General features: G+C 37.5%; 1 protein-coding gene across 1 annotated transcript in view; it reads right to left on the reverse strand.

The window, feature by feature from the left end:
• Positions 1 to 481: 481 nt before the first annotated feature.
• The window catches only part of MTMR8 (myotubularin related protein 8), a 147,257-nt gene continuing 134,287 nt past the window's right edge, over positions 482 to 13,451 (reverse strand). The window contains exon 6 of the mRNA XM_045471155.1: positions 482 to 1,523. Coding sequence (XP_045327111.1) covers positions 1,448 to 1,523 — 76 coding nt within the window. The 3' untranslated portion in view covers positions 482 to 1,447. The remainder of the gene's footprint in view (positions 1,524 to 13,451) is intronic.

The raw sequence follows: 13,451 nt of genomic DNA on the forward strand, positions 1-13,451 counted from the left end.
ACCTTCTGGGACTGGTGATTTCTGTTTTGGAAGGTTATTAATTCTTGATTCAGCTTCTTAATAGATACAGGCCTATCAGATTGTCTATTTATTCTTGTGTGAATTTTGTAGAGGTTGTTTTTAAAGAAATTCTTCCGTTTCATCCAGATTATTAAATTTGTGGGCATAGAGTTGTTCATAATATTTCATTATTATCATTTTAATGTCCAATTAATCATTTGTGTCTTCTTTCTTTTTTGCATAGTTAACATGACTAGAGGTTTAACGACTTTAGTCATCTTTTCAGAGAAGTAACTTTCAGTTTTGTGGATTTTCTTTATTATTTTCTGTTTTTGATTTCATAAATGTCTGTTCTAATTTTATTTCTCTTCTTCTCCTTTATTTTTGTTATTATTTTAACTCAAGTATAGTTAATATACAGTGTTATATTAGTTTCAGATATACAATAGTGTTTTAGTTTACTCTTCTTTTCCTAGTTTCCTAAGGTAGAATCTTAGGTTATTTATTTTAGATCTTTCTTGTTTTCTAATTCAATGATATAAAGTTTCCCCTAAGTATTACTTTCACAGTGTCCCATAAATTTTGATAAGTTGTATGTTAATTTGCATTTAGTTAGAAATATTTTTAAATTTCTCTTGAGAATTATTCTTTGACCCGTGTGTTTAATCTCCTAGTATATTGGGCTTTTCCAGTTACCTTTTGGTTATCAAATTTTAGTTTAATTCTACTGTGTCTGAGAGTATACTCTGATTTATATTCTTTTCTTAACTTATCCTAGCTTATTTTAGTATAACTGATATGTAATCTTATTTAAGTTTAAAGTGTAAAATGTGCTAATTTGATACACATATATATTGTAAAATGTTTACCAAGTTAGGTTAGTTAAAACATTTTTCACCTCATATAATTACCATTTTGTTACTGTTATGGTGAGAACATTAATGCTCTACTCTCATAGCAACTTCCAAGTATAAAATGCAGTATTGTTAACTGTAGTTAGCATACTGCACTTTAGATCCCTAAATTTATTCTTATAATTAAAAGCTTTTACATTTTGACCAACATCTCCAAGCATCGTTCAATATTTGCAAATAACTTAACATGATATACTACATTAATAAAAGAAAGGATAAGAACCATATGACCCTCTCAATAGATGGAGAAAAAGCATTTGAAAAAGTACAGCATGTATTCTTGATAGAAGCCCTCAACGGGGTGCCTGGGTACACTTGGAGGTTTTTGTTTTTTTTTTAACTCAAACTTTTCTATACCGAGTCTCCAGTAATATTTCAATTAAATGTTAAGTTTTCCTACCTGCTACTGGTTCACATGGAGGTTTTTATTCTTGGCTTTCTGTTCTGATAAACTGTGATTCCTCTGTATCTGCATGTCTCTCCAATTTGGGGGAAAGTAGTTTGTCCTGTGATCTAAATTCTCTGATAGATCTTTAAAAAAGCTGTGGATCTTCAGTTTGTTCAACTCTTTTCTTGCTATTTGGATGGAAGTGATGAGTTTCAAGCTCCCTGCATGGTGGAAGAGAAACAGAAATTCCTTCAGTGTTTTTTAAAATGTCCTTTGAAATTTCCTGTTTGTTCCATGGATTATTTAGAAGTTTGCTTATTGGGGTGCCTGGGTGGCTCAGTCAGTTAAACGTCCAGCTTTAGCTCAGGTCATAATGTTGCAGTTCGTGAGTTTGAGCCCCGCATCAGACTCTGTGTTGATAGCTCAGAACCTGGAGCCTGCTTTGGGTTCTGTGTCTCCCTCTCTCTCTGCCCATCCCTCGCTCATGCTCTGTCTCTCTCTCACTCTCTCTCTCTCAAAAATAAATAAAAATACATTAAACATTTTTTTAAAAAATTGAAAAAGAAGTGTGCTTATTAATATCAGAGTGGTTAAAGATTTTTACTATTTTTTTCTATTATTGATTTCTAGTTTCACTACACCGTGGTCAGAACACACACTCTGTATGATTACAATTCCTTTAAATTTGTTGAGTTTGTTTTATGGCTCAAGATATAGTCTCTTTTGGTATATGTTCTATCAGAGCTTCAAAAGAATATGTATTCTGCTGTTGTGGGATGGCATTCTCAGTGTGTCAAATAGATTCTGTTGGTTGATTGTATCTTTCATTTCTATATCCTTGCTGATTTTCTTTCTAGTAGTTTTATCAGTTGCTGAAAGGTGGAACTGCAGCCCCCAACTATTGGTTTGGATCTATTTCTTTACTCATATTTATCAGTTTTTATTTTATGTATTTTGAATTTCTTTGGTTTGTACATATTTAAGATCATTATGTCTTTCTGATGGATTAATCCTATACTTATTATGTTATATCTTTTATAATAATTTTCTTTGTTATAAAGTATACTTTACTAGATGTAATCTTCTAATCTATGTCTTTTAATTGTTGTATTTAGACCATTTACACTTAAGGTAATTGTTGAAATGTTAGGGCTTAAGTTGGCCATTTTATTATTTGTTTCCTTTGGTTCATATTCATGGCTTCCTGTGAGTTACTTGGACACTTTTTTTTTTTAGGATTCCATCTTGATATATTTATAGAGTGTATCTTGTTATATAGTTTCATAGTGGTTGCTCTGGGTATCAAAATATACCTATGTGAATTCTCACAGTTTATGAGTATTAACATTTTACCACTTCTGTGAAGTGTGGAAACTTTACATCCACTTAGGTTCCTTTACCCTCCTGCTTTTTAAATAGCATTGTCATGTATCAGATAGTGTTATAATTTTTGTTTCAATTGTCAAATATAATTTATAAAACCCATAAGAAGAATAGTCTACAGTATGTACATACCCATATTTCTGCTTTCTATTGTTCTTTCTTCCTTATGCTCCAATATTTCTCTATTATTTCCTTTATGTTGAAGAGATCTATTTAGCAAGTCCTTAAGAGTAGGTCTACGAGTAACACATTCTTTTAGTTTTCCTTTATCTGAGGATTTCTTTTCCTATGCATTCCTGAAGGATAGTTTCACTGACTTCAGAATTTGTAGTTGACAGTATTTTCTGTCAGAAGTTGAAAAATGTCCTTTTTTTCTGGCTTCCACAGTTTAATATGAAAAATTCACTCTCATTTGAATTGGTATTCCCCTATAAAATCCTATAGATAATGTGCCATTTCTCTCTGACTGTTTTCAATATCTTTTGTTTGTCTTTAGCTTTCAAAAGTTTAATTACGATGTCTCCTGGTATAGATTTCTTCAGGTTTATTTTCTTTGGGTTTTACTCAGCTTCTTAAATCTGTAGGTTTGAGGGGCGCCTGGGTGGCACAGTCGGTTAAGCGTCCGACTTCAGCCAGGTCACGATCTCGCGGTCCCTGAGTTCGAGCCCCGCGTCGGGCTCTGGGCTGATGGCTCGGAGCCTGGAGCCTGTTTCCGATTCTGTGTCTCCCTCTCTCTCTGCCCCTCCCCCGTTCATGCTCTGTCTCTCTCTGTCCCAAAAATAAATAAACGTTGAAAAAAAAAAAAAATCTGTAGGTTTGCATCTTTTACCAAATTTGGGATGCCCCGCTCTCTCTTTTCCTTCTCTAATTCCAGAAATGTGAATTTTTTTAGTTTTTATTGTTACACAGGTTCCTGAGGCTCAGTTAATTTTTTGAGTCAATTTTCTCTTTTTCAGATTTGTTAACTTTTGTTGATCTGTCCTTAAGTTCATGTATTCTATCTTCTGTTATCGCCATTCTATTGGGATCCTATTCAGATTTTTTTTTTTTAATTTCTGTTATTGTGTTTTTCAGTTGTATAATTTCCATTTGGTTCTCTTTTTAAAAAATTTTTTTTTCAACGTTTATTTATTTTTGGGACAGAGAGAGACAGAGCATGAACGGGGGAGGGGCAGAGAGAGAGGGAGACACAGAATTGGAAACAGGCTCCAGGCTCTGAGCCATCAGCCCAGAGCCCGACGCGGGGCTCGAACCCACAAACTGCGAGATCGTGACCTGGCCGAAGTCAGACGCTTAACCGACTGCGCCACCCAGGCGCCCCTGGTTCTCTTTTTAAATAACATCTATTTCTTTGCCAAGCCTTTTCATTTTTTCCTTTAAAATAATTTTAATTGCCTTTAAAAAAACATTTATTTAGTTTTGAGAGAGACGGAGCACGAGCAGAGGAGGAGCATAGAGAGGGAGACACAGAAACTGAAGCAGTCTCCAGGCTCTGAGCTGTCAGCACAGAGCCCAACGCGGGGCTCAAACTCATGAACCATGAGATCATGACCTGAGGCAAAGTCAGACACTCAACCGACTGAGCCATCCAGGCGCCCCTAATTGCCTTTTCAATAGTTTTTATTATGGAAGTTTTAAAATTCTTGTCAGATAACTCTAATATTTGATTCATGTTGGTGTTGATGTAAGTTGATTGTCTTTTCTTATTCAGATTGTGACTTTCCTGACTTTTGGTATTATGGGTGATTTTCTATTACGTCCCAGACATTTTGCTGAGTATGTTAGGAGACTTTGGGTTCTATTTAAATCTTCTGTTTTAGTAGACAGTTATCTTAACTTTAGTATGCAGATCTTGGCCTACTTTTGTCAACTGTGGTTCCACCGGTAATTTAGGTTTTAGAGCCTTTGTGATGCTATTTTAGTCTGCTTGTTTTATTTGGTACCACTGGGGATCCCACTCATTTGTTCGTGCAGCTTCAGAAGCTACAAAGGCTTTCCCTGGGCCTGTTGCCCAGTGTCTCTAACTGGGGAATGGGAGTCTTAGGCCTGCAAAGACAAAGAGGCTTCCTGGCTCATCCCTTGTTTTGACAGAGTCATCCTTGCCCATGGAGATGGAAATGGCTTTCTGGGAGGAGTGGTTGTTGTGGCAGGGCCACTCTTGTTGATGTCTCCTGGATGCTTAGTGTCTCTGGTTGGGAACGGGCAGAGATGGAGAGCCCTTCCCTTAGCTGATTATTATTAATGGGGGTTACAGTCTTGATTAATCTCCGTTGCTGATGTTGCCAATCTCACCACTTGTTAGAGGGACTCCTGTTTGATCTGGGGGAAAAAAGAGCTTACCTGGGCTGCTTCCTGTTGTAAGGTTGGGGGTCATAAAATGTTCCAGCCCTGCACTGCCTTCTACTTTTGGGTTGTTACTCCAGACCTGTGGTCCCAAGTAAGTTATTTTACCACCTTTCAGTTCTCCTGTGATTTCCTCTTATGTTATATCCAAGGTTTACAGTTGTACTTAAAATGAGCAGTAAGCAATGAGTTTACAACACCCAGTCTGGAACAAAGGTCCAAACAACAGGATTTTATAGTATGAAATTTTGAAGAGAGACAGCATTTTAGAGTCAGTCTTGGGTTCCAATAGCCTATACACTAGCTTGGTGACTTAGACACAGGACTTGAGCTATTTAAGCAAGACGAAATATATTTAAAGCTCCCAGCTCAAAACCCTGCACAGATGAGCCATTCATTAAGTAGGTACTCAATCTTTCCCTAGAAATCACATCATTCAAACTACACGTTTTAGACATAAGTCTACAGAGGCCTAGAGAAAGGAAGGAGCCCTTTAAATGTGCTGTGACTCACATATACCCAAGTGACATTGTTTTTTCCAAAGCCCAAAAACATACTGTGTCAATTCTTGATTATTTGGTTCCTTGCTTCTATATGGTAATTCTGGTTCAGTTAGACAGGATTTGAAGATTTAAACTGATAGTGCCAACTTATATTTGAAAAATACCTTCAAATTTACAAAATGTTTTTGCATTTATAATTTCTCTTGGTTGCCACAATCTTAGTGTGGGACTAGCAGGGCAAAAGTTATTCCTATTTTGCAAATAAGGACAAACTGTAAGTTGGGAGGATGAGACTCATTCAGAATGATTTCTCACATTTTCTCCTTTGGAATCAGACCCTTACTGGGTGACAGGAGGCTGTGGAAATAGTTGATTTCAGAATACTTAGCTCTCCATGCCCTTGGCTATAGCTAAACCAGTGGGTTACCTTATGACTACATAAGTAGTAGTCATAAGAGTAGATGGATTCTAAGTTCAGGCTTATATTCCCTACACACTAAAATACTTGAACTTAGAGTCATATTACTCTTAAAGAATTTGTTGGTAAGAAAAATCCTCCCAGATAAATGAAATTCTCTGTCTGAATAGATCACCTCAGGGAAGGGGGTATCTTAAATTGGAAAGGAGGTTACTGAATTACAATAAAGAGAAATAGGGTGTAGCACAGGAAGGCAAGATTGAATTTGAAGTAGAAGAAAGCTTTAGTTTGGCCAAACAATAGGGATTTGGTTAAATAAATTATAACTCATATAATGAGACACTATGTGACCATTAAAAATGAGATTGATTTGGGGCGCCTGGGTGGCGCAGTCGGTTAAGCGTCCGACTTCAGCCAGGTCACGATCTTGCGGTCCGTGAGTTCGAGCCCCGCATCAGGCTCTGGGCTGATGGCTCAGAGCCTGGAGCCTGTTTCCGATTCTGTGTCTCCCTCTCTCTCTGCCCCTCCCCCGTTCATGCTCTGTCTCTCTCTGTCCCAAAAATAAATAAACGTTGAAAAAAAAAATTAAAAAAAAAAAATGAGATTGATTTATATTTATTGAAGTGAAAATATGTTTAAAATTAAGCAAGAAACTTACATAGGGGTATATAGTATGACTCTAGGTTTTCTATGTGTGAATGTAGATTCTTCTCTGCATAGAGGAATTTGCTGCCTTTTTTGGTTCTCTATTATTTTTTAAAGTTTATTTTCTGAGAGTGAGAGAGAGAGACAGAGAGAGACAGAGAGAGAGACAGAGAGACAGAGAGTGGAAGGGGTACAGAGGGAAAGAGAGACAATCCCAAGCAGGCTCCTCACTATCAGCGCAGAGCCTGATGCAGGATTCAAACTCACAAACCATGAGATCACGACCTGAGCCACAACCGAGTCAGATACTTAACTGACTGAGCCACCCAGGCACCCCTGGTTCTCTATATTTTAAAAACATTCCATAACAAAGATTTCTTAGTTAATTATAAAAGGGAACCGTAGTCTAATCCACTTGCTATAAACTGAATCCTGTGTGTCCCCCAAATTCATGTTGAAATTCTACCCTCTGATATGATGGTAGTAGGAGTTGGGGCCTTTGCGAGGTAATTAGGATTAGATGAAATCACAAAGGTGGAACCCTCATGAATGGGATTAGTGCCATATTAAGAGTTATGAGAGAGCATGCTTCTCTCTCTGCTCTCCACCATGTGATGTTACAAGTGAAATGATAGTGATCTAGAAAGCAGGGTCTTGCCAGATAGCAAATCTGCCAGCAGCATGATCTTGGACTTCCTAGCCTCCAGACTATAAGAAATGTTTATTGTTTATAAGCCACCCAATCTCTGGTATTTTTTTTATAGTAGCCTGGATGGACTAAGACAGAAATTGTATTATAACATTATATTGCAAACTAATTGTCTAAAGACAATGTGTCATGAATAGGAAAGAGGTTGAATAGAGTTGAGAGGGAAAAGGAAGCCCTAAGAGTAAGAACTGATTAATGAGCAACAAAAGGACTGAAAATAGGAAGAGGCTGACTAATGCATTTTGATTGCCTTTATTTATGTGCCCCACACTTTACCAGATAGTACTTTACATCTTAGCTCAGTTAATCTGTACACCTGCCCTGTGTGGAAGGTACACTTATCACCCCCATTTTTCAGATAAGAACTTTGAGGCTCAGAGAGGGGAAATGACTTACCCAAGGCCCTACAGTTAGTAAATGGCAAATCCAGGACTAGAACTCAGGTCTCTCTGTATTCTATCCATTAGAGGCCCTGGACATATGGCTCCTAGAGAGGGAGTCTCTACTGTGGGGCAAGGGGAGATAGCTGGCCTCTTTTTTGGTCTGGAGGAAATAACCCCTGAGTTTATGAGGCTTCATGTGTGAAGATTCTTACTGGGCAGTAGGAGAAGACCTTGGAAAGGGATAAAGAGCCTGATCCCTGGACAGGTATATCAGTAAGTGTAAATGAATACATTGGCAATCATTCAGACAGTATGGTTTTGGAGTAAAGTTGGTGTCAGTCTTGTCCTCACAGCTTATCAATGACAGCTATACCATGTATAGCCTTGTACTTGCTGTCAATAGGCAGGCATCCTCTCTGCTACCTATCTTGTTTTATTTTAACATCCACAGGGTATGCTTTAAGCTACCTGAAGATTTTCTGCGTTTATAAGATGGTTCATCTGTTATGACTGGGTCAGGGTGCCTTTTTTTGAAAATATGCCACCTTTCCTTTTATTTGTAGCTATTACACAGCAAACATACACCTAAAAGATTAGAGGTTTTTAATTTTAGATAAAAAATTGCACCAACAAAGTATGTTTAAACTGGAACACAACTGCAGAATGGGGCCAGTGGGCAATTTGGCACAAGATGGAACAAATAGCAGTGAACACCCTGATGAGGGCATAAACCCATTCCCCAGTGGTATGACAGGCTCAAGATAACACAGAAGATGAAGTTTAAAGTCAATTGTATGGTATTTGTCTTTCTCTGACTGACTTATTTCACTTAGGATTATACCCTTTAGATCCATCCATGTTGTTGCAAATGGCAAGGTTTCATTCTTTTTTATGTCCAAGTAATGTTCCATTATATACATGTACACACACAGACACCACATCTTTATTCATTCATCTGTTGATGGACACTTGGGTTTCTTCCATATCTTGGCTATTATAAATTATGCTGCAATAAACATAGCAGTGCATATATCTTTTAAAAATTAATGTTTTCATTTTCTTTGGGTAAATACCTAGTAGTAGAATTATTGTATCATATGCTTTTATATTTTTAATTTTCTGAGAAACTTCCATACTAAGTGAAATAAATCAGAGAAAGACAAATACCATACAATTTCATTAAATATGTGAAATTTAAGAAACAAAACAAGGAAAAAAGAGACAAAAACCAGACTGTTACAGAAAAATGATTGTTGGTTGCCAGAAGTGGGGTACAGGGAGGGATGGGTGAAATAGGTGAAGGAGATTAAGAGCACACTTATCCTACATTTTTTATAGGATTATTTGGGGTTTGTTGGTGTTGAGTTGTATACGTTCTTTATATTTTTTAGATACTATAAATCCAATTAAAATGGGCAGAAAACATGAGCAGACATTTATCCAAAGAAGACATACAGATGGACAACACACATATGAAAAGATGTCCAACATCACCAATCATTAGGGAAATGCAAATCAAAACCACAATGAGATATCACTTCACACCTGTCAGAATGACTAAAATCAAAAACAAGAAACAATTAGTGTTGACGGGGATGTGGAGAAAAAGGAACCCTCATGAACTGTTGGTGGGAAGGCAAACTGGAGCAGCCACTGTGGAAAACAGTATGGAATTTCCTCAAAAAATTAAAAATAGAATTACCATATGATCCAGTAATTCCACTACAGGGTATTTACCCAAAGAGTACAAAAACACTAATTTGAAAGGATATATGCACCCCTATGTTTGTTGCAGCATTATTTACAATAGCCAAATTATGGAAGCAGCCCAAGTGTCTACTGATAGATGAATGGATAAAGAAGGTGTGGTATACATATACTATGGAATATGACTTAGCCCTTAAAAAATAATTTAACCTTGTCATTTTCAGCAACATGGCTGGATCTAAAGGGTATAATGCTAAGTGAAATAAGTCAGTCAGAGAAAGACAAATACCATATGACTTCCTTTATATGTGGAATTTAAGAAATAAAACAAACAAAGAAAAAAGGAGAAAAACAAACAAAAAAACAAAACCCAGACTCTTAACTATAGAGAACAAATTGATGGTTACCAGAGGGGATATGGTGAAGGGTTGTGGGTGAAATAAGTGAAGGGGATTAAGAGTACACTTGGGGCGCCTGGGTGGCGCAGTTGGTTAAGCGTCCGACTTCAGCCAGGTCACGATCTCGCGGTCCGTGAGTTCGAGCCCCGCGTCGGGCTCTGGGCTGATGGCTCAGAGCCTGGAGCCTGTTTCCGATTCTGTGTCTCCCTCTCTCTCTGCCCCTCCCCCGTTCTTGCTCTGTCTCTCTCTGTCCCAAAAATAAATAAACGTTGAAAAAAATTTTAAAAAGAGCACACTTATCATGATGAGCAATGAATAATGTATAGAATTGTTGAATCACAGGTGTACAATATAGTACACCTGTAACTAATATAACACTGTGTATTAACTATACTGGAATTTAAAAAAAAGGAATACACTTATTGTGATGAGCAGTAACATATAGAATTGTTGAATCATATTGTATACTGAAACTAGTATAATATTGTATGTTAATTATACTTGAATTTGAAAAAAATAGTCATTCATATACACTCTTGTACCTTGAACTTGAACTCAAGTTCAGACTTGAGCTACTGTGACAGTATCATTCTGTAAACCTGAATTTAAAGAAAAGTCAGGTTCTCAAAGAACCTACACAATTTAGATTCTGATTCCTATATCAATTGCATGATGTCCATGCAAGTATGTGGCTAACATTAACACACTACAGATAACACTAGTCATATATTTGAATCTTACTTCTAAAGCTACCTGATCAATACATCCCAGGGAAAAAGCCAATTGTCCCAACATCACTTTGGTTTGTGTCTCTGGCTTAACATGTTCTAAAGTTCTCATTTCCTAAAGTTAGCTGGCATATATTAGTTAGAGGTCTAGCACTGAGAGCTTTTTTATTCTTGGATAAATTCTCTTCATCTGAATCCCCAAATGACCTTTGATACTAGATACTACTAAAGTTACAATACACACATATACAAATACTCTTACTATGAGTTACATTCCAGGAGGACTGGACCTGTTAGCTGTTCCTAAGCCCGAGGCACTATTAACTAAAATACAGAACATGCTCTGTTTCAGAACAAGGATACATGCTCTGCATTCCTATTGGCATTCATGAAATATAGAAACTACCCTGTCTGCAAATATGAGTGAGGCAGAAATGTGGAGATACTTTATGTGAATGGTGTGGCCAATTGCATGTGAAGTGGGATCAGACACATGTCTTTGAACAGTGATCACCTAATGACTTTGGTGTACATGTTCCCTCCTGACTGGTGAGGAGTGCAATGATGTTTTAGCTACAAACAGCAAAGAAGGAGATTCAGGACTTATCTGCCTTGGGGATATATTAAGGGGAGAGAATACCACCCACCATTCTTGACCATTTAAAAGAAAAGAAAACTCAGGACCACATACCCAGAGAAAAGTATTGACAAAGAAAACATACAACTCAAAGCATACTTAAAGAGTTTCTACCAGTGTAAAAGAGCTGCAAAAGAAAACATGCCAGCCACAGTACTGCCTAGAAAAGAGGACCTTTTTTGGGCCTTATTGAGCACATGGAATATTAACTGGAATGCTGGTCATCCTGGACCAATATATATTCCTTTTGCTTCACTGGTCAGGTGGATTTCCGTATTACTGTAAATCTTCCCTCCTGACTTCCCCCTACCTTTTCCACAATTGGGAATCTGTGAGGGCTGGTATAGGCTCTCTAAAGAATCTGAGTACAGGGGCGCCTGGGTGGCCCAGTCGGTTAAGCGTCCGACTTCAGCCAGGTCACGATCTCGCGGTCCGTGAGTTCGAGCCCCGCATCGGGCTCTGGGCTGATGGCTCGGAGCCTGGAGCCTGTTTCCGATTCTGTGTCTCCCTCTCTCTCTGCCCCTCCCCCGTTCATGCTCTGTCTCTCTCTGTCCCAAAAATAAATAAACGTTGGAAGAATCTGAGTACAAAGACAAGAAAATGGTTGAAAGGCAACAGAGCTTTGGAAAAGAAAGAGGCTTTTAGGTCGCCCCCAAAGAATAGAAAATACCAAGGGACAGGGCACTGGATTTAACATGGAAGCTGTTGGTTTCACACAGGCCAAATTCTGAACATGATTTTGTGTAGCCCCAGCAAGACACACAAGGCCAAATTAGCTGCTTTCAAAGTGCACTTGTGTTTGTGAAGATAAGTTACAAATCACAGAGCATGTACACCAACATATGTTTACTTGCACTGACATCTAAAGGAGACATGGACTGCTGTGAATGGTGACAAAACTAATACTTCCTATTTAAGGGGAAGGCACAGGGGTGCCTGGGTGGCTCAGTCCGTTCAGTGTCCGACTCTTGATTTCAGCTCAGGTCGTGATCTTGCAGTCCCGCTATCAAGCCCGTGTCAGGCTCTGTACTGACTGTGCAGAGCCTGCTTGGGATTCTTTCTCTCCTTATCTCTCTCTCTGTCTCTCCTATGCTTTTTTCTCTCTCTCAAAATAAATAAATGAACATAAAAAAAGGAGGAAGACACAGACTGTCAGTCTCACAGGCAGCGAAGTAGAGAAGACATGGTCTGTATGGCTTGAAAATTACAACTTTTTTGCCTTGAAAAGCTTCTATGTGACCATCCAAAGCCTTGAAAATAGAACTGCCTTTAAAATGACAACAAACTAAGAGTCCTTTACAACCCCAAACCTTTCCCCTTGTCCTTTATGTCTGTTTGGTGTCACCTAACAGCTAAACCATTTCTTCACATTATATGAAAAAAATAACCTCATAGGAAAAAACTTAAGGCTTCATCCACATCCACTTTTTGTTTGTTTTTAAATACCTACATCAAACGTCTGCTCTTAGAAGAAAGCAACCAGATTTGGTCAGAATCCTATCTGCCTGTATCATACATAGAATTCTGGGAGGGAGAGGTCTGAGGGTGGGGAAAAGATTTGGTACAATAGATATCACTAAATCATACACATTGGAAATAAAGAGAGAACGTGAGAACAATCTTCCTAGGTTTAAACCAATATGAAGCATACTATGTCATTTTGAGAAAAGTATTTTTCTTAAAGGTAATTTACATTTCCTATACAATGTTTGGAAAAAAGGCTACTTTATAAAATCTCATAGAAAGATTTTCCAGTGATGTATCAAAGCTTAACACCATCATGAAAAGATGTTATGTGTTTAACAAAAGCCAGTATGTAACAAAGATCTGACATAGTTACAAATTTCTCTTTCTGTTAAATTAAGGCTAACCTTAAATATTTACTAATTTGGTTTGAAAAATACCACTTAAAAAGACTCAGGTTCATTCTGGTTTTAAGTGTTCAGGGAAAGATTTTACTTGCAGTAAAGTATAAGGTGTGTCTCAGACAAAAGGTATCCATGCATGTTGACAGGCAATGACAACTTGGTAGTAATTGAACACGATTTCTAGGGTCACTTTCCAAAGGTACCTATGCCCAATATATGCACCATAAGCTTTACTTGCCCTTTTAGTTCCAGATAGAGTTTCAGTTGTATTTCATACATCAAACCCTATCCCTGAATTTCTTCATTAAAAAGTCAGACTATTAGCTGTTACTGAGGTTTATTATTTATGATTGTTTTATTTATTACTGGGAGAAATCTGAAATTCTATAAATTAAGTAAATAACTAATGAACTTAAAAAAAAGTGTC

This window comes from Leopardus geoffroyi, chromosome X, assembly GCF_018350155.1.
Source record: "Leopardus geoffroyi isolate Oge1 chromosome X, O.geoffroyi_Oge1_pat1.0, whole genome shotgun sequence".
Classification (NCBI taxonomy): Eukaryota; Metazoa; Chordata; class Mammalia; order Carnivora; family Felidae; genus Leopardus; species Leopardus geoffroyi.